The sequence below is a fragment of the Pristis pectinata genome, chromosome 9 (assembly GCF_009764475.1).
Source record: "Pristis pectinata isolate sPriPec2 chromosome 9, sPriPec2.1.pri, whole genome shotgun sequence".
Taxonomy (NCBI): Eukaryota; Metazoa; Chordata; class Chondrichthyes; order Rhinopristiformes; family Pristidae; genus Pristis; species Pristis pectinata.
In genome coordinates, this window is record NC_067413.1 from 42,943,139 (window position 1) to 42,964,997 (window position 21,859).

At 41.2% G+C, this 21,859-nt stretch overlaps 1 protein-coding gene across 1 annotated transcript in view; it reads right to left on the minus strand.

The window, feature by feature from the left end:
- The window catches only part of fer1l6 (fer-1 like family member 6), a 107,101-nt gene that overhangs the window by 70,249 nt on the left and 14,993 nt on the right, over window positions 1-21,859 (minus strand). The window contains exons 8-16 of the mRNA XM_052023537.1: window positions 21,597-21,783; window positions 20,330-20,522; window positions 17,666-17,827; window positions 17,487-17,548; window positions 14,149-14,257; window positions 12,870-13,047; window positions 9,469-9,589; window positions 6,499-6,599; window positions 1,336-1,420 (exon numbers count right to left, since the gene is read on the minus strand). Coding sequence (XP_051879497.1) covers window positions 1,336-1,420; window positions 6,499-6,599; window positions 9,469-9,589; window positions 12,870-13,047; window positions 14,149-14,257; window positions 17,487-17,548; window positions 17,666-17,827; window positions 20,330-20,522; window positions 21,597-21,783 — 1,198 coding nt within the window. The remainder of the gene's footprint in view (window positions 1-1,335; window positions 1,421-6,498; window positions 6,600-9,468; window positions 9,590-12,869; window positions 13,048-14,148; window positions 14,258-17,486; window positions 17,549-17,665; window positions 17,828-20,329; window positions 20,523-21,596; window positions 21,784-21,859) is intronic.

Genomic DNA, 21,859 nt, shown 5'->3' on the forward strand with positions numbered 1-21,859 from the left:
TCCTTTACTTATCCGAATCCAGCTCTGGTAGCACTTTGTGTTCCTGCTTATCTCCCTCCAGCAGCTGTCTCCCATCTTCACACTCCCTCCCCGCATCTTGCTCCACCTGCTGTTTTATCTTTTCTCTCTCTCTCTCTGCTTCCATCTATCATTCACCTGCCACAGTCTTCCAACTCCACCCCCGCTCCCCTCCCCTACCTGGCACTACCCGCCTGTCATCTCACACGCCTCCTCAGTCCACCAATCGCCTCTGGATCCCTTCTCACCACTCCCCCTTCTCCCCTCTATGCTGGCCATCTCGCCTCTCCACCCCCAGTCCTGGTGCAGGGTTTCAACCTGAAATGTCAACAATTTTGTTCCTCCCACAGATGCTGCCCAACCCGCTGATTTCCTCCAGCAGATTATTTGTTGCTCCAGATCCCAGTATCTGCAGTCTCTTGTCTCTCCACTAAAAACATTACAGCAACTCGCCAAGTATTTTGTAATTGACTGATATCTTTACACCCGGCACCAAATGTATCCTTCCCCTGAAAAACATCCTGAAGGCTACAAGACTGAGTATCCTGGAAATAACAACTGATAGTTTTAATTGTTAAGTGCCAAGGGATGTAGATCGATACAGAAATAAACATTTGGAGAATGTCACAATTTACACTGAACTTTAGCATTATGTTCTAGGTTATCTGGAGCTGTTGTTATTTAAAAACTTGTGCAATGAGTGAACGACGATATATATTCATCCAGAAAACAGTTGACAAGCCTTCAGATTTATTCTGGTGTCCTACTTGTGAGAAGTATTTGCATCTCTCAATTAGACTTAAAATTTTAAAATGGTTTGATGGGTGGGTACCTTTAGGCCTACTTTAGTTTCTTGAAGAATTTATGGCCACCAGGAAATTGCTGTATGCACCCTATCATTTGAACAATTAGTGTGCTTGTATGAAATTCCTCCCTCCATCATTAAACACTTTAACTTAAGTACATTAACTGACCAGGGTTGGTTGCAGGCTCTTGTGTCAAGTATGGAACTTCACTGTTAAGTTTAGTGATAATGAGGTACAGAACCAAAATCAAAGAGAAAGGAAATCCATGTACATAACTGTGCAGTTGTCTCTGGATAATAGTTAAAATGACATCATGTCATGAAGTCCAAGTGCCTTGAAACATTGGCAGAGGTTCTCCTCAGAGCTCCTCCCACCATATCCTCAGGGAAGATGCAATGGAAACTCCATTAAGACATCTAAATGCATTTCTCTAGACTTCCTGTGGCTAAACAGGAACAGCCTTGAGGAAATTCCCAGCTTTTATACCAATTCCATTCTACCAATATCCTACCAGTTCCAGACTGCACATGGTAAGTCGTTTCTTATCAAGCAGTGTCTGATGAATTCCATCCATCTGTCCAAAGGTGGCAAAATGTCTAAGGCACAAATAAACATTTTAGCAGTTAGGAAGAAAAATAGGTGAACATTTTACCATCACAAATGTAAGTTTATACCTGGCTTTGCATTACGAGTCATCATTTCCATTCAGATAAACCTATAGCTAAATAACTAACAAGAAATTAATTGTTTAAATATTAGTCTTTATCTATTTTCCATCATGTGCATACATGTTCAGCTGTGAGATCACAGTAAGTTGCCTTAGCACTCCCATGGAAATCAAAAATTAGGGAACTTCTCTCTGCTGATCATCATTCCTAACAGAAGGTCTCTCAGCAGTCAGCTTGTGAGAAAACATGATCAGGTTACTGCCTGTGTGTGAACAATCAAAGAACACAGTGTCTGCTTACTGAGAAAGAATGGGCACTAGGAAGAGGGATCAGTGTTATTACAGCCTGTGGAAAAATTGTCCAACAACTTTCAGAATAATTGTCCTGGAAGAGTCAGCATTTACAAGAAGAATGAAAGGAAAGGCATGCAGTTTCAGGCGAGAGAAGACGAAAGATTTGATTTACACAGTAGTTTCCATGCCTGTTTCAGATCATCCCAATGTATTTTACTGTTAATGAAGTACTTTTTCAGGATTAGTCACAGCATAGTCTAGGAAACATGGCAACCAATATGTGCACAGGAAATTCCCACAAACAATATCATAACAAACAAATCATTTGTTCTTCATTTAAACTGAGTGAGAGATAATCTTGGCCAGGATGTCAGAGATAACTGCCCTGCTCTTCTTCAAAGTACTGATTTGAGATTGTTTACATCTTTGAAGGTAGTCACTGTAATATGTGTGGGTTTATGTCATATTGGATGTGTACCCTAAGTGCTCTCAATGTCTATAATATTACATTGTGAGTATTGAACTGGCTGTAATCAGTGACGTGTCCAGTAGAAAACACATAGAACAGAAACGCACTCCCTCTCTAATATCTCAGGTCTTAGGAAGCACTTTGCTTAACTTACCAGCTGTTTTCCAATATCTTGTAGAGTGATCATCATACATGCTCTCGGTTTCCACCGAAAGATGATGAACAGAGGAGTTAAATCTTAGTTGAAATTCAATTAATATCCATTTTACAACTCCAGGATATATCAATGCCTCTGGTTTCTGGAGTGTGTGGGACAGCTACCTGATCCAACACAATCCTGGGCCCGACACATTGATGCAATCACGAAGAAGCCATGCCAGCGGCTCAACTTCATTAGGAGTTTGAGGAGATTTAGTGTGTCACCAAAGACTCTTGCAAATTTCTACAGATGTACGGTGGAGAGCATTCTGACTGGTTGCATCGCCAACTGGTATGGAGGCTCCAATGTGGAGGATCGAAAGAAGCTGCAGAGGGTTGTAAACTCAGCCAGCTCCATCACGGGCACAACCCTCCCCACCATCCAGGACATCTCCAAGAAGCAGTGCCTGAAGAAGGTGGCATCCATCATTAAGGATCCTCACCATCCGGGACGTGCCCTCTCCTCATTACTACCATCGGGGTGGAGGTACAGGAGCCTGAAGACGCACACTTGACATTATAGGAACAGCTTCTTCCCCTCTGCTATCAGATTTCTGAACAGTCCATGAACACATGAGCACTACCTCATTATTCCTCTTTTGCACTATTTTGTTTATTTATTTATTGATAACTTATTGTAATTTTTATGTCTTGCACTATACTGCTGCTGCAAAACAACAAATTTCATGACATACGTCAGTGATAATAAACCTGATTCTGATATATTCTACTCAGTTAAGTCTGACAGTCAGATAAGCGTATAGCCTAATTTTCCGTGGCGCCCCCATCCACAAACTGTAGACCCAATCCTGCCCTGCAGTGAATTCACTCCTATGACTCCTTTCTTCAGTAGGTAGTTCGCTGGCAGGATGTTTGGAGCTTGGCTGTTAGTGTACCAGTCCTCTTAGTACAATTTTCAGGAGAGCAGCCTTTACCCCAAGGTATCATACCACCCAGGATTCAAAAATAACTCCTAATGTTTTCCCTTGTTTCCTATAATCACCTGAAAGAGGCAAGATGCAGATGAGACGATGGAGCTGAAGCTGTACTAAAGAACATGAAAAACTGAGTCATTGGATCGGGACATTCAACAGGGAATAGTAGTGGGAATCCTAACTTTTTTTTAATATGTTAAAATAATTAAAGTTGCTGCTTTTTTTTCCTGTGAAGTGCAGTGAAATAATGTCTGATAACTTAAATAGAAGCAGAAAATGCTGGAAATATTCAAGTTGGGCAGTACCTATGAAAAGTTGATGACTTTTCATCTGATGAAAGCTCATCAAAGAGAAAACATAACTGTTCCTCTCTCCACAGTTGCTGCCTGACTTTGAGTTTCTCCAGCATTTTCTGTGTTAACTTGATTTCCATCAATCGCTGGATTTTACATTTGTTTAAGATGCTGGGTAATGGTTAAATATCACTCAACTACCAGTCATGTGACAATATCACTCAAATATTAGTGAAGCAACAAATGTAGAAACTTGGGCTCTTGAGTCTGGTCTGCCATTCAGTAACACCAAGGCTGATCATCATTTCAATGCATGTCATGCAATATACATTACTGTTTATTTAACAAGCATTGCTGAAAGCAGAATAAGTTCCTATGAACCTCTGCTCTATCCATGGAACATTAGATCCTGAACTCTGCAGTAAACACATCTCCCTGCAAAAGAATACTGACCACCTTTCAAGCAAGCTATGCATCACACAGGGTTTGACCCAGGATATAAAAACAAGCAATGCGACTGCTTTATTATGTCATCTGATAATTCCGTCACCCCCAACCCTGCACTGACATATGAAACACACCAGTTTATTCAAACGTGTCAGATCACTGCCCAGAGGCCCCACTCTGAAACAAATGTAGAAGATTAATCTCAATGAACCTCTGCACTTCCGATTAGGTTGCAAGGTCTCAGTGGCAACCGCAAACTGTCCCAGAATACCCCGACAAGCTTTGGCAGCAGACATTCAGAAACATTCAAAATCTATTATAAAAGGTTTTTAAATAATTAAATATAATGAAATAAAATTAATGAAACCATATGAAAACATTTAGAAAGTTTTATAAATATTGAACTAAAGTAAAATAATAATAGAATTTACTTACAGTTCACCTACTAAGCCATTGGCCTGGAATCCCCATTGAAATCAAGGGTGTCTCTAGTCCTATGCCAAGTCAGAACTAGACCCCACCAGCAGTGGAGGGCAGTGACAGACTTCACTCTGTCCATCACTCAGTAAGTCTGAGAATTCTGTGTTCTAGAATGCATGTGACGTCCAAGGTCTACTGAACTTTCAATGGAAGAACACCAGCCAACTCCATTCAGAAATATTTGCGCCATTACATTGTATCTACAAGAAATCTACCAGGATCCCTAATTGTCAATATGGCAGATCCCAGTCTGTGGGCATTTTCATTGTTATTTTGATTCCAAGAAAAATGACATCCAATGCCCCAGTGCCACAATGGAGCAGTTTTCCACAATGATACTTTACCAGCAGAAGTTCCCCACATACACTAATTGAAGCATTGCATTGACACTAATCATTCTTTAGTTGGAATAATTTTGCATTTGCCCATGTCCTCCATTAGGTGATGTGACATTCAGCAGAGTTTCACAATACAGTCCTTTCATTACACAATCTTTTCTTGATTTGCATTTCTTGATTCAATTAATACTTTTGTATAGTTTAAAATAGCAGTCTGCATACAAATCCAGTGCAATAAAATTCCATATAAAGACAGATTACCGACTCCAATTTGTTTCTCAGAAAAGCTGACATAGTTATTGCTGATTGAACTGATATTGTTCATGCGAAATTCATTTGTCCTCTATTTGTTCTACTTCAGTTTTAATATTTATAAGACTTTAAAAGTATTTTCATGTGGTTTTATTACAGGGAAGCTAAATTATTATAGTAGTGGACAAGACTATACTTACGGACATAATCTCAATTCTAACCTTCACAAATTGCAATTTTTTGTAGTTAATCCTGGTACAACAGAAACTCTGGAAATATTTAGCAGGTTAAGCAACATCTATGGAGAGAGAAAGAGTTAATGTTTCAGACCAATACCCTTTCATCACCAGAAGTCAGTTTCTCTCTGTGCAGGTGTTGTCTGCTCTGTTGAATATTTCCAGCATCTGCAGTATTTTGTGTTTGGATTGTACCTAAAACCACACCTTATACCTCAGGAAGAGTCCATTCATTTCATTACACGGGTACTGAAAGCTCTATCCACTTAAATTCCGTTACTCTAACCTTTACCAATACACTCGTTTCTTTTCTTTTTAAATATTCATCAATGCCAGGGGATCAATCCGACAATTCTATCAACAATATTTGTCCTCCTGAATTTATTTACAGTCCTCCTCAAAGTTAACCACTTGTTCTATGTTTTTGTACCTGTTTATAGGGCAATGCTTTAATGGGTAAAGAAAGTACTGGCAAAAGTAGCTGGGCATATGAACTGTGGCAAATCACTCTGCTGGCTCATGTTGACAGGTGGCACCGACAGAGAACTTGGCAAACCATTTGCCTTCTCCAGAGCATCAATCACTTGCTTCACTTGACTTTGTGGGTCAAGAATTTATATGTAAGTGAAGACATGCAGCATTGCAGTGCAACATATAGTAGAGAGATCATGGTATAAAATTGTGAATTTGAAATAAAGCAATAAAAAAATATGATTTATAAAATGATCTAAATGTGCCAAACTTTGCATGCAAAATCTGGAAATCAAATGAATTCAGGGTACTTTATGAGCTTTCAGAATCCATTATACTGTTGATTTAAGTTCTATTTGCCACAGTGATTTCAATATAAATAACAGGTCAGGCTGTATTGTGCACTTTCAGCCCATCTGTATTCACTATTTGAGGACTATATTTGAACATGATACAAAAATGCTCAGATGAACAAGGGAAACATAAGGGGGAATTAAAGAAGTACAGAATAGAGAGGCTAGGATAGAGAAACATTCTACCTGCATTCATAAATAATAATACTTTGGAATGCTTAACATATCATGAGTACTTTACCTGCATCTGGCTATAAATTCACTCAGGACATCTTTTGCCTTCTTCTCCATTCTAGAATCAGAAGCCTTCATGCATTCTTTGATTTCGTCCAACCCTTCTTCCTAAGTATAAAGTTGAGGCAATGAGTAAAGTTGCCAAAGCTACTCCAACATTTCTGCAATGTTAGGTCCATTATACAAAGTCAATTTGGGCTCCCAGCACTCGACCTTGCAGAACCAAGTGTGCAACTCACATGAGGATTTCAGTAAATAGTACATGTATTGACATGGTACATGACTGATGAGCCCAACATGGGTCCCGCAGACACCACCAGAGAGAGAGGGAGGTACCTAACAGGACAGGCAGATGAGTAACTTGTGAGGTAGTGCACTTCTTCTGCTGCTTTTGCTGGGCTTTTGTGTGTTCCCAATGCATGGACTCAATGTCCTTCTGCACTTTGATGGGCATGGGTCATGGATTAACAGGAGTCAGCAGAGATGCTGCATTTCTTCAAGGAGGCTTTGAAAACATCCTTGAATCTTTTACTCTCTGTCTGGTAGTCTGATCCCATGACAGACCCTGGAATACCATGTCTGTTTTGGGATTCTGCTATCTGTCCAATGGAGCAGACATGTGTAATTAAGTGCCCAATACTGGATAAATTGGCCTGGGAGAGGATGCTGACATTGGCTTGCTCATCCTTCCAGTGGGTTTGGAGGATTCTGTGGAGATGGCATTGATGCCTTGATGTGCATGCTGTAGATAGTCCAGGCCTCAGATGGCAGGGATCACTGCTGCTGGGTAGACTTTGAGATCCACGTCAGCTTTAAGGTCTTAATCTTCTAGTGCCTTTTTCCACAGTTGGCCAAAGTCCATACTGGGGTACTGAAACCTAGGATGCATCATTTAGTAAGGCTGTCTGATCAACTGAACAGGAAGACAAATTCAATCCAGCAACAATGCCAACCTAACTTTTTTCTAATCTCAGAATCAGATTTCAGTCTACATGTTAAAAACAGAAAGCTTGGTAGCAGACCAAAACCTGGTAATTATACAAGAGGGGAAACAGCTGAAATATCTGCAAGTGTGTAGAATGAAGAGTCCTCTAAACTTAATATCACAGCTTCTTATGAATTCTCTTCCTTACAGGCACATGGCTGGTTTGCTCAACCATCCAATGAGGAAACCTGACTGGAGTCCTGAGGTGAGACTGGGGAGAGGAAGGAGGGAAGGATTTGAGGGAGAGGGCTGCTGTTGAGGAGAGAAATCAGAGAGAGATCTTGGAGTAGAAGAGATATTGCAGGGGTATTAGGAGCTAGAGTGGGATAGATACAAGTCACTGGGAAGGAGGAATAACCTGGATGGGAATAAAGCCCTCCAGTCCTCCTCAAGGTCAAAGTTGAGTATATTGTCATATGCACAAATACATGTATACACAGGTGCAATGAAAAACTTACTTGCAGCAGCATCACAGGCACATAGCATCAGAGACACAACATTCATAAGTAAAACATAAATTAACAACATAAGTTATACAAAATTATGCAAGAAAGAACACAAATGGAACAAAAAAAAGAAAACAAAGTCCACTGTAATACAAAGTGGTCACAGTATAGCTATACTGGGGAAGTGATAAGAGTTGTACAGGTTGGTTCAAGAACCAAATGGTTGAAGGGAAATAGCTGTTCTTGTACCTGACCCACAAACAACATTCTTCAAAAGAACTTGCTTCCAAGATCCAGTCCACCTTCCCTCCCTTAGCTATTGGATTTCCCATTCCCTGGAAAACCTAGGCCACAGACTGAGAATATAAAACATTGCTACAGTTTCAGATGAGCAGTCATATTAGCATATTTAAATAACATCTTCTAAAACAAATATGTCACCAGTCATCTCAAACACATGGACTTGTTCAATGTACCTTCCATACTCCTCATCCACCCACTGAGTGGTGCTAAAATTCCTCTCAAGAATACTGATGGAGTTTAAAACGTATCATTGATGGAACCATTTCTTTTTGCCACTCCTCAAAGTGGATTGGCCAACTCCTGCACACCCCCTCCCACCTCCATTTAACCTAAAAGCGAGTGGTTGAGGTGGCTAAACCCACTGGGAATGAAAATTATTCATGAGTGGAAGAGGTAACTGATACATGAAAGGGAGAGTGGACTAATTTTATGGGGCCCTTAGAGACATTGAGTTATACAGCACAGGAACAGGCCCTTCAGCCCAATTCGTCTGTGCCAACCAAGTTGCCTAACTGAGCTCATCCCATTTGCCTATGTTTAGCCCACATCCCTCTAAGCTTTTCCTCTCCATGTAACTGTCAAATGCCTTTTAAATGCTATAATTGTACCTGCCTCCACCACTACCTCTGGCAGTTCTTTCCATATTTTCATACCCTCCGTGTGAAAAGGTTGCCCCTCAGGTCCCTTTTAAACCTTTCCCCTCTCACTTTAAACCTATGCCCTCTAGTTTTGGATTCCCCTAGCCTGGGGAAAGACTTTGGCAATTCACCTTATCTATGCTCCTCCTGATTTTATAAACCTCTATAAGGTCACCCCTCAGCCTCCTACATACCAAAGAAAATAGTCCTAGCCTATCCAGCCTCTCCTTATTACCCAAGCCCTCCAGTCCTGGTAACATCTTCATAAATCTTTTCTGAACCCTATCCAGTTTAATGACATCTTGTCTATAGCAGGGCGACCAGAACTGTTCACAGTACTCCAAATGTGGCCTTACCAATGTCTTGTACAGCTGTAATAAGAGTCCCAACTCCTGTACTCAATGTTCTAAGTGATGAAGGCAAGCACTTCAAATGTATTCTTCACCACCCTGCCTACCTGTGTCGCCACTTTCAAGGAACTATGTACCTGCACCCCTAGGTCTCTCTGTTCTACAACAGTCCCCCAGGGCCCTTGAATCTATGAAAGAGAAAGAATGAGCTGGCAGCTCCAGACAAATAATTTGATTATGTAACCAAATACGAACAAGCCTGTCAGCGATTTTGTCCAGGAAGTTGGAAATATGCAACCGAAAAATTTGGTCCTCCCAGTAACTCTTGACAAAGACGCACAGTTTCCTGTTGTTGAATGGCAAGTAGTAGTAATTCCTGCAAACAGAGGAAAGGGCTCAATCAGAATGCAGAAACTGTTTTGTTACTAATGTAATGATGATATCTCAGCCAAAGGTTTCAGGGAGGGGAAAGGCCTGGAGGGCCTAAGATGAGGTATAGAATAGCTTTAAATTCTAGATAATGTCTATTTTTAAATCTTCACAGCTAAATCAACTTGCATTTCAATAGCCAACAGGTCAGGCAGCCTCTGTGCAGGAAGAAAAGGTGAGGTGGAGAGATTTTTCTCTTTCTACACTTGTTGCCTGACTTGCTTAGTTTTTCAGCATTCTCTAGTTTTTATTTCAAATTTCTAGTATTTGCAGTTTTTCTTTTTCTTGTGTACTTCACTCATGCCTCTAATTGGAGATCTCTGCAGACCTCCAGTCCGAAAGCAAGAAACAAGCTTCTGGAGGAATTCAGCAGGTCAGGCAGCATCTGTGGAGGCGAAGGGAGAGTCAACGTTTCAGGTCAAGACCCTGCATCACGATTCCAGTCTAGCATTACTCCACCTTTGGCAGCTATATCCTCAGCTTCCTGCACATCCTAATCTCCTCCTTAAACCTCACTACCTCTCTCTCCTCCTCAAAACCACTCTCTCTGACCAAACGTTTGGTCCTAGTATTTCCTGTGTAGCTCACTGTCAAGCACTACACGATAACACTCATATGAAGCATATTAAGATTTTTTTTACTGTTTTAAAGACATTCTGTCAGTGCAAGTGGCCTTTGTTAATGTGAAAAGATGTCTAAATGCAGCATTATTGTCAAGTAGATGGGTGCCAAGTCAAGGAGGGAGATATGAAGAGGAGCAACTAAGATGTGGTTAAAGGGATGGGTGTTAAGAAAGGATAGAGTGTGTTAGAAGAGAACATCAGAACTTGATTAATTGTGTGAAAGCTCAGCCATGAAGGGTGAGGCAAGGGGAGGAAGGGGTAAAGTTTGGTAATTGGTTTATTATTATCACATGTACCGAGTATAATAAAAATCTTTTGTTTGCATGCTATGCAGACTGATCATTCCATACATGATCAGATGAAGGCATTGTGAATAACATTAGCAAGTTTTCTGATGATACAAAGTTGGGTGGCAGTGCGACATGTGTAGAGGAAGTTAGGAGAATTCAAGGTGATTTGGATAGGTTGGGTAAGTGGGCAGATACTTGGCAGATGAAGTTTAATGTGGATAAGTGTGAGGTTATCCACTTTGGGAGCAGGAACAGGAAGGCGGATTATTATCTGAATGGTGTGGAGTTAGGTAAGGGGGAAATACAAAGGGATCTAGGAGTCCTTGTTCATCAGTCACTGAAAGTGAATGAGCAAGTGCAGCAGGCAGTGATGAAGGCTAATGGAATGATGGCCTGTATTACAAGGGGAATTGAGTACAAAAGCAAAGAGATTCTTTTGCATTTGTACAGGGCCCTGGTGAGACCACTCCTGGAGTATTGTGTACAGTTTTGGTCTCCAGGGTTAAGGAAGGATATCCTGGCTATAGAGGGCGTGCAGCGTAGGTTTATGAGGTTAATTCCGGGGATGTCCAGACTGTCTTATGCTGAGAGGTTGGAGAGACTGGGATTGTACACATTGGAATTGAGAAGATTGAGAGGGGATCTAATTGAAACATAAAGGATTATTAAGGGATTGGACAAGATAGAGACAGGAAATATGTTCCAGATGTTGAGGAAGTCCAGGACCAGGGGGCATGATTTAAGAATAAGGGCTAGGCCATTTAGGACAGAGGTGAGGAAAAACTTCTTCTCCCAGAGGGTTGTGAATTTGTGGAATGCACTGCCTCAGAGGGCAGTGGAGGCCAATTCTCTGGCCACTTTCAAGAAGGAGCTAGATAGGTTTCTTATAGATAGGGGAATCAAGGGATATGGGGACAAGGCAGGAACAGGATATTGATTGTTGAGGATCAGCCATGATCTCAAAATGGCAGTGCAGACTCGAAGGGCCGAATGGTCTACTTCTGCTCCTATTGTCTATAAGTACATCAAAGTGCAAAAAGGGAAAAAAAATGGAATGAGTATATAGTGCTACAGTTACAGAGAAAGTGCAGTGCAGCTAGACAAATAAGGTGTGATGGCCACAATGAGGTAGATTGAAAGATCACGATCTGTATCTGTAGCATATAAGAGGTCCAGTCAAGAGTCTTATAACAGTGGGATAGATGCTGTCCTTGAGCCTGCTGGTGCTTGTTCTCAAACTTTTGGGATGGAGTCACTTACAGAGAAAGTGAGGTGTGGGGCAGGGGAGGAACTAAGAGAGTTCGACCCAGGGATGAGTATTTTAATTTGAGCACTGGAAAGAAAGCCAGTAGCCAATACACATCAGGAAAGGGTGATGGGTGAATTGGATTGGGTAGCATTGGATACAAAAAGCAGAATTGTGCATGAACTGAACTTCATGGAGAGTGGAGGATGTTTTCAAAATATTTGAATTTGTATCTCCAAATCCATTGTGCAAAAGCATGATGTTAAAGTATGGACAACATCAGTGGTGGAACTTGGATGGCCTGTTTTTCAGTCACTGTGTTTCCTGACATCATGTTGAATTGTTTGGGGTTTGGAGAAGAACCTCCCAAATTCTTTCTCCTGAATCATCCTAGGGTTCACCTCTCTGGCTGTTTACCAGATCCCAGGAATTTGCAAGGTTTCTGATAGATTACAACATGGTTCCATGTTTTTCCCTGTCCATCATTTTCATAGATTCATACAAAGCTGTAGGGGTTCTATGTTGGAAGGCCCCCTCGGCAGCCATTAGCAGAGTGGCCACACATGTCACAGCTCACTGGTCAGCACCTCTGATGCCTTCGGGGTGTCAGTGTTGTAACTAATACAGCATTATACTGGGAAGGAGAACTCAGGATGGAATTACCTCCCTTGTCCATCTGGCTCCATCTAGTGTCAGCAAAAGAAAATTGAGTAGAATGCCAGCAAAATAGGTCTCTGCTGGTCAGGTTTCAATTTTGCTGGTTTCAATTTTGAAACTGAGGGACCAATGTTTTGATTTAATTGGTTTGTCACTCCAGGTCGGTGGAATCATTTTCACACAGTATTTATGTTGTTTTCTACCACAGTGATCTATTTAGTTGGTACTGCCAAATGTCCGTTATAAGGCATTGGCAAGCTTCAGCGTACAGCTTATATAGTGGCACAGTTAAATGTTTCATCAATCAGACTTTCACCACCAAAGTCAGCTACTGCAACATTTGAATTAGAATCAAGGACCTCCCAATCTATGTTTCTCTTCATGTTGCTACAGTAGAATTTTATGAGCTACCTATTGCCCTCTGTTAGCAGAGGCTTCACAGGTTTGGTAGCTGGACTGTCAGACTCAAGGGTTTGATCTGATCCAATGGCATGCAGTAGAGATGCTGATTCTTCCTCACTTGCAACCAGTGGTCGCTTTTTGCTTGAAGGAGACGGAGTAGCTTTATCCATAACATTTCCGTAATTCCCTGTAAGAACAGAAGCGACAGATAACTTCCTGTTCTCCTTCTGACTAACTGATCAACTAGTTGCTCATGTTTATGTGACCTAAGTCTGTCTCCATTTGTTCCCTGAGTTTGTTTCTCCCAAGACCTTTCTTATGACTTGCTCTTGGGACCTACAGCCACTTCCCATCAGGGCCCCATTCTGTTTTTAAAATTAAAAGCACCTTTACACATCAAGTTTGTAAACCTTTTGCCTCCGAGTTCACAATCAGCAGCAAATAAACCACTTACTACTGGATTAACACAGTCTTCCTGCAAGGTTTTGCGCTGAAGTTACTTGAAATCCAAAGCAGGCCCACACTGGGACCTATGCGTAATATATGTCTTTCAAAGCAGAGCCTTCTTGGTGAGATACTATGCCATAACTTAGCAAGACTTGTAGCAGAGCAGGGCAACTTCAATCCCCAGAAGTCACTATTGTGTTACTTTAGCTTTGATATTTATAACCAAGAAACCTATTGCAGGAGTGATGAGGAAAGATGAGATTCCACTAGACTCAGAAGGGTTTTCTTCCATTGATTCATGTTCAGTTGTAAATTTTATTCCCACAAACATCTGCTGCTCTCCTATCACCATCCCTCCCCTTCCCTTAATCATCAAGCTCAGAATTTTTCACGCAGAAGAATAAACAGTTGGAAAATGGTAGGCGAGGGAAGAGTGTATTGGAATTTGTCAGCCAATATTGGTCTTGAAAGGACATCCTACTGGACCAATATGGGAGCCTCACCTACTTTAGGGTGATTGTGCTTTGTTGGCTGTTGTCCCCATGTGGGTCTGAGTGGGAGTGGCTGCAAGACCATCCAAGCTGCAGAGGGATTATGCAATTTTTATTGCATCTGAAGTCAGTGGGGCACAGGTATCTGGCATCGCTGCTTTGCCCTGAAGGGTAGGATGTAATGGGAGAGATATTATAGATTAGCTATCTCAATCCATTGGTATAAAGATACATCCACACCACACACTTGAGTTGCTCATTGTAGATCTAGTGTTTAGTGATGTAGCTATCATTGACTAGCTTGCCTGATCAAAGTGATCATGAGAAAAGCCTGACCTGTGAGTCCTTACCTAAAGATATCTCAAAACTGATTGGCTTTTCACCAAGTTTCCTGTCAATCATCGTTGCCTCAAAAAAGGTGCCGAACAGAAGAAAACCCTGGACAGTTTCTTCGTCGATCTGAGAAAGGACATAGAAACCTGTACTTAGAAGTCATAGAAACAGTTTCAGAAGAAAGATCTATGCTTCTATGAATTTTTCTAAAAAAGCAACATCTGAGAGAAAATTGAAAATAGTTTTCTAATTCATTCAACACTCAAATCACCTTCTAAAATTTATTTAACTTTGTTTTTTCCAAGAACATTATTTTGTTTGGATTAAAATCAACAGTGTGATCCAGATATTGTGAAATATTAAGAAGTAAATGCTGGAATGCATTTAATTTGGTTTTTGAGATGTAAAACGACCACAGAATTAAGTAGTGTTAAAGCCTAAAACCAATCTGTACAGTTGTTGATTCCACTGCCAAATGAACAGTATTTTCTAGTGTCCTGGGCAGGTTCCAGCAGGACCTGAAGGTCCTGAGTGATCTTAGGCCCATTATAAGCACCATGAATGTATTTATGATGGGTCTAAGGCCAATTGAAAGATCCCTCTCCAAAATTAGTCACCAGTGAACAAAGCACACATTGCAGTTGGCACAATAGGGATTCATCAGTAGCCAACAAAAAGTAAATTTATTTTATTAACAGCTTTCTGTGGAACTAGGAGCAGCCTTGGATGGTTTCTCCAAACATCTCCATCCATACCTTTGTCCCACAACCCATCTCCCCACGCACACACTCAACCAGCTCCAAAAATAGTATTCAATAAATTTTGAACAGAGGAGTTTTATGTGAATCTATTCATTACCAATATAGCATCACACAGCTATAATGGTCACAACAATCACTCAGCCAAACTGTTAACTTTAGTTATAACATTGCAGGCTGCCCTCCATTGTGAACCTTTCAACTAGTGTTGTAAATATTAGGCTATTACTTGTTAATGAAGTATGCTTACAGCTTGGGTAATTAGGTGTAGGGTTAAGGACAAAGACAACACCTGCATTGACATTGTCACTGAATGTCTGAAAGAAGTGAAGCAACGCCTTGTAATATTGGCAGTACTTCTGAGAAGAATAATTTGGAAGATTGAATTGATGAGCCTAGAAATTCTCTCCCGAGGGGCAATTTTTTTTTATGTTCAAGTAACTGATATTTAATGAAACCCCCCTCTCTAAACATATGGAGTACTTTATGCCTTTGCAGCTTATTTCCAGGGATTGGTGCAGATCCTCTGCGGAGTGAATGGGGGTTGGGGTAAGGGGTGGGAAGTACTCAGGAGATGATGAGGGAAAGATAAAACAACTCTGACCCCATGACAATACCCCAGACAGGGTCACATCTTTGAATTAACATGTCAGCAGGCCATAATCCTCCAGTTAAAACCTGCTTCAACATTCAATGTCTATGTTATTCAAACTCACTCACATAGGGCATAAAATCATTGTTTTAAATGAGAAGATTTCAAAGCATCCATAGAACAATACAGCACAATACAGGCCCTTCGGCCCACCATGTTGTGCTGACTTTTAAACCACTCCTAAGACCATCTAACCCCTTCCTCCCACATATCCCCCTATTTTAAATTCCTCCATATGCTTATCTAACAATCTCTTGAACTTGACCTCCACCACCACCCCAGGCAGCGCATTCCATGCACCAACCACTCTCTGGGTGAAAAACCTCCCTTTGATATCTCCCTTGAACTTCCCACCCATTACCTTAAAGCCACGTCCTCTTGTATTGAGCATTGATGCCCTGGGAAAGAGGCGCTGGCTGTCTCTACCTATTCCTCTTAATATTTTGTACACCTCTATCACGTCTCCCCTCATCCTCCTTCTCTCCAAAGAGTAAAGCCCTCGCTCCCTTAGTCTCTCCTCATAATCCATACTCTCCAATCCAGGTAGCATCCTGGTAAATCTTCTCTGCACCCTTTCCAACACTTCCAGCCTAAAGGGCCTGAATTGTGCTGTAGGTTTTCTATGTTTTCTTTTCTATCCTTCCTATAATGAGGCGACCAGAACTGGACACAGTACTCCAAGTGTGGTCAAATCAGTTTTGTAGAGCTGCATCATTACCTCGCGGCTCTTAAACTCGATCCCACAACTTATGAAAGCTAACATCCCATAAGCTTTCTTAACTACCCTATCCAGTGAGGCAACTTTCAGTGATCTGTGGATATGAACCCCCAGATCCCTCTGCTCCTCCACACTACCCAGAATCCTGCCATTGACTTTGTACTCCACCTTGGAGTTTGTCCTTCCAAAGTGTACCACCTCACACTTCTCCGGGTTGAACTCCATCTGCCACTTCTCAGCCCAGGTCTGCATCCTATCAATATCCCTCTGCAATCTTCGACAGTCCTCCACACTATCCACAACACCACCGACCTTTGTATCGTCTGCAAACTTGCAAACCCACCCTTCTACCCCCTCATCCAAGTCATTAATAAATATCACGAAAAGTAGACGTCCCAGAACTGATCCTTGTGGGACACCACTAGTCACAGCTCTCCAGTCTGAATGCACTCCCTCCACCACAACCCTCTACTTTCTACATATCCCTTGTATATTTTTAAACAATTTTCTCAATTTCTCCCGCCCTTTTTAAACATCATTCATATTAACCGGTCCTGTATTCAGAGAATCATGAAAGCAGGTGGGAGATCATTCAGGCCACTGGTGTTGGCTTCCAGGAACCCAATCCCATCAGTCCCATTCCTGTGCTCTTTCGCCATAGGTTTGCACCTTCTTTCCAGTTTTTGCGGAAACAAATAACTACAAGAAAAAGGGTAAAAGAAACAAGTTCCATTTCCAATTTGGATTAAGTTGGTGAAAATTAATCATTCAGTGTGACATTTATTACTGAATATTGTACCTGTGCTGCATGTGGAGATACACCTATGGTTTCTAGTAAAGAGAAACACTTCAAATCTAAATTATTAAGTTGCCACGTAAAGGATATTTGACAGTTACAAATATATTTCATATCAGACCACTGTTACTATTGAAAGTATATGAGCTGCACAAAATTTTGATTCTGATACAGAGAAAGAAATTAATGCATCCTCAATTATAAGTAAACTATGAAGGAATTATATTAAAGTGGGTATGCATCTGAAATTAACGTTCCTACTTTTTCTCCCCCCACAATTCTGTCAAAATTTTAGAGGTTGCAATCAATCTTGAAAACAGTTAATAGTAAGAAACCTTAAGGAAAAGGGAGAAAGCCAAAACGTCCCTTCTCAGCTAGATACGCCCTTTCCCCTGGATTAACATGAAAGGACTATTGATTGTAAAACAAACCCATGTACAAGGCTCTACTGGTTCCACTTCAACTTCAGAAGGGTTTGTCTTTTCAGAAGAACTGGATGATTTGGAATCTTCCCCTGGCAACACCATCTTGTGATCTTTTCCTGATTTTGTTTCTTTGGGTGCAATCTTCAAATTCTTTGCCGTCTTTGAGAATTTGGTGTCAACAGCCCCCACTGACAGAATCTCCACCACAATTTCAATCAGGAGACGGCCCCTGAACGACACACCTTCTCGAAAACCCTCGTTGAGCTCCTGATTATCATCCATAAAGGTATAATTGCCAGTTGAGCCATATAGGTTGATCCATGCTGGTCCAAAAGTTGGCAAAAATCCTTAAAAATTTTAAAATATTAACATTTTACTCAGTGTTCTTGTTCTTTGTTTTATTTGTACGTCACTACCAGCATTCCCCCAACTTCCACTGCCCCCATGAGTTTTTCTTTCTTAACTATACTCCTCCACAGTTAAGGGGAAATAAGGGAAGGTTCAATATCCAGGCAGCTGTCTGCATCTCATTTTAATTAGACTCTCCTGCTTCTGGCAGACAACTTAATAAACCCATCAAACCCATCCTATGGAAATCCCAAACTTGAGACTATAATTACATCACGGCTCACTTAGTGTATGATCCCTAGAGCATATTAATATTTACCCTTTTCTTTTTGTTTGACTTTATATGAATGCAAAGATAGTTAAGCGTTTAAGCACACGCCCATTCCATTTCTAGAGATCAACCCCCCCATCTCAGCCCCTTCTTTTCACAGAATTCTACCACCCTCACCCTTCCTCTCAACCTCACACCAGAACGGCTTGGACAATTCCTTGGGCATATTTAAACAGTCTGCTTCAAATGCTATTCCATTCCACCACTGAATCTGGCAGAATTTACTAAAAGCAGCTCCCTGCCCACCATCCTACTTGTGTACTCACAATCCCCATGTCCTCTAGACCAGACTTCAAAGTGAATAACTCCAACGTGATTGACAGGGCCCTGAGCTTTCCGGTGATAAAACACATCACATGGTAGGATCTCAGGGTCCCCACTCACAGAAATGCTTTGACAGCTGATGAAGCCAGACCCCAGCTGTAAAAGCTCTCAAATGGTTTAAAAGTTGATGAACATCTCTGGCATTCATAAACACTCAAGACATAAAAAAGTAAACATAATACGTAGATTAAAAATGGTTAAATTATTAAAGTGCTTAAAAGCTCAAGACAACATTTACTCCAATTAAGTCAAAAAAATTGAAAACAGCCCCAACATATCTCTTTATCTCACAGCTGTTCCTCTCCATTGAAGTGATGGAATCACTGAATTTGTGCCTGGTTCAGTCTGGCTCCGGTCCAATGGCCAGATTCCCCAGAGTGACTGCTGGGATATGATGGAAGTCCAGATTCCACTCAGAGAGCCAAGAGGAATTCTGCTTCAGAGGGAAGTCGGACTGACGGCAACAATCAGCAATGCAAGAGGTTGTGACCTCTACCTTTCCAAGAATCAGCAACTTCCACTCAGTTAGGAGTAAAAGCCTACAGTTCTGTTAGCTTTTGAGTGGAAATTTTGGGTCATTATACCTTTTGGGTAAAATGTTCCACCCAATGTGTCACAAGTAATTGATTAATGTCAATTATACTTTTAATCCTTCATCACAATGAAACACTTGCTTAAACATATTTCATTAGTACCACTTAATCCCAACATTCTTCCTCAAATTTCCTGTCTTCCACAGTAAACAAGCCCGTTTTCTAACCCACGCTATTACAGGTCCTCCCCAGGTTACAACAAGGTTCCATTTCTGGGAACTGTTTGTAACCCAAACAGCTCATATGTTGGAAATTCAGGCTCACAGCAATATAGTTAAATAAAAACATAGGCCAACCAAGGGCAGTATGTAGTTAAACCAGGGTGTTTAACTCAACCGTTTCACATATTGCCATAATCCAAGTTCCCACATGGGAGAAGATGCCTGCAGTCCTGCAGCAGCCAACAAGTCCATCACATCAGTCTCCCAAACACTCTTTTGTATGTATGGGCTATAGACAAGTCAGGTATCCATAAGCTAGGGAGGACCTGTACTCATATTTATCATCTCTTCTTATGGCGTAGGAGATAACAATTCAATCCCATTACCTCACTTATTTCCCTGTAACCTATTCTCTCGCATATACCCATAAACTCCCTCCAATATTTTTGCCATCCACCTACACTAGAGGCAACTTACTGTAGCCAATTAATCTACCAGCATGTCTTTGGGATGTGGGAGGAAACCAGAACACCAGGCAGAAACCCACACAGTCACAGGCAGAACTTGTAAACTCCACAAAGGCAGCGCCAGAGGTCAGGATCGAACTTGGGTCACCGGAACTGTGCAGTAAGTGTACCACAGTGTCATGCACCCAAGAACACACCTTGTTTTTCCTGCATATCCTCTCCAGAGTAATAAAATCCCTCCAATGATGTGGTAAACGGAAATAGTATGCTGGGTCCCCAGTGACACTTTATATAACAATACCAGGGTGGCTTTCTGGAATGCTGCACTTGACACTGAACCTCGCAGCTGAAGCACAGATCAGAAACTCTCCAAACTTTCTATAACAGCCAACTCAAAGTAAATTAGCCAATTAATTGCAATGTATTTAAAAGTGAAATGAGAAAAATAAGTTGGGACAGATGAAATAGAGAGGCAAGTAGGTTTGGGAGAAAAAAATGAACAAGTCGCTAAAAATTTTAATAAAGATCAAAGTGCCATCAACAGGAGGAGGAGGAGAGTTGAAAATTGATACGTTTTCTTAGAAGTCAATTTTTCTGCTGAGAAATGCCACTAATTTTTTATTACCTTTATCCCCATCCTGTTCATTTGATATTTTCTTCAGGTCAATGTAATGAGTTCCAATGACAACATCATTGACATTTCCCTCATCCCACACCTGAATTTTGACTCGCCGGCAGAGCGGGGGAAACATTTCTTTGAAAATTATTTGTTCATTCCAGACGGGCTCAGCACAGCTTTTCTGCACAGATGTTCGACCCTGGGGACCAGAAGGGAATAGTAGAGTCTCTGTCACAAGCAAAGTGAAGGGAAGAAACATCCATAGGGGAATTCACAACTCAGGGGTCCCCAAAGACTTTATCATCAGCCTGACTCAGGTGCCTGGGTGTGAACTCTTCAGCAATCTTATTGAAATGATCACATGAATTCCCTCCTCTATCACAAGATCTTCTACCACAGCTTGTCAGAACATATTTCTCAAGTGTGTTGAGGAATGCAAATTCCAGCAATAGCCAGAAATACATGGGCAAACATACTAAGTGACTCTGAGTAAAGGGCAATTGGCCGTCCAGTTTATTTTGAGGAAAGTCAAGCTTTGGGAACTGGAGCCTGAGAATCATTGGTACATAATGGTATGTGTCAATCGTTGTGCTTTTATTTGACAGTGCCCTGGAGAATGCAATGTGTTTCTAATCAGTAAGTGCTAGAAATATTCAGCAGGTCAGGCAGCACCAGTGGAGAGAGGAACAGAGTTAGCAGTTCAGTCATTGACCTTTCAACAAAATCACTGCTTTGCCTCCTGCTGTCCCCTTCACATGATTCACACTGACTGCAGAGGTTCAAGGTCACCAGTATCTTCTCAATGGCAATTAAGAACAGGTAATAAATTCCAGTGTTGATGGTTTCCCACTTTACATTCCTAAACTGTGATGTCCTCCCAATGTAGGCCTTATGTTAAAATTACAGATTGGCCTGAATTACATCACTGGAGCCCTTAACTATAAAGAAGTACCATGCTGTTTTCCAATGGCTGTTTCCAGATGTCCTACTCAAAGGAACAGAAAAAACTGCAACCTATCCATTGGTAGGATACCATTCACTGCAGCCATTTTAACTGCCTAACTGCTCAGGTTTCACCAACCAAACAGGGGTACAATGTTACAACATGAAAGTCAACATAACTTGTTGTCCTGCCCACAACAGTTCTATTCAGAAGTAATTAACTAAAGTAGCATCTGTCCCCAATAAAGGGTTTCAACTCATTAATAAGGTGAAGTTCCAGAAGGACACAATGAAGAGGAAAGAAATAGAGAAATAATTTTAAACGAAATACCCTTTGACCAAAGAAGGTGACCGCGACATATGGGTCCACAAAATCCTTCTTGTCTCCCATGAATGCTTTTGTTACATTTGCCACAAGGCTCGAGTTCATCTTCGGAAGTCCCTGAGCTTTGTAAATTTTGACAAAAAAGCGTGCCCACGGCCTGTCTGTTGGAAGCCCCACCGGAATGAGAAGATTCCTATTGCAGATCAAAAATTACACTGTAAATAAAAATTCAGCACCCTTTTACCCCTCCCATTAACAATCTAACAGCA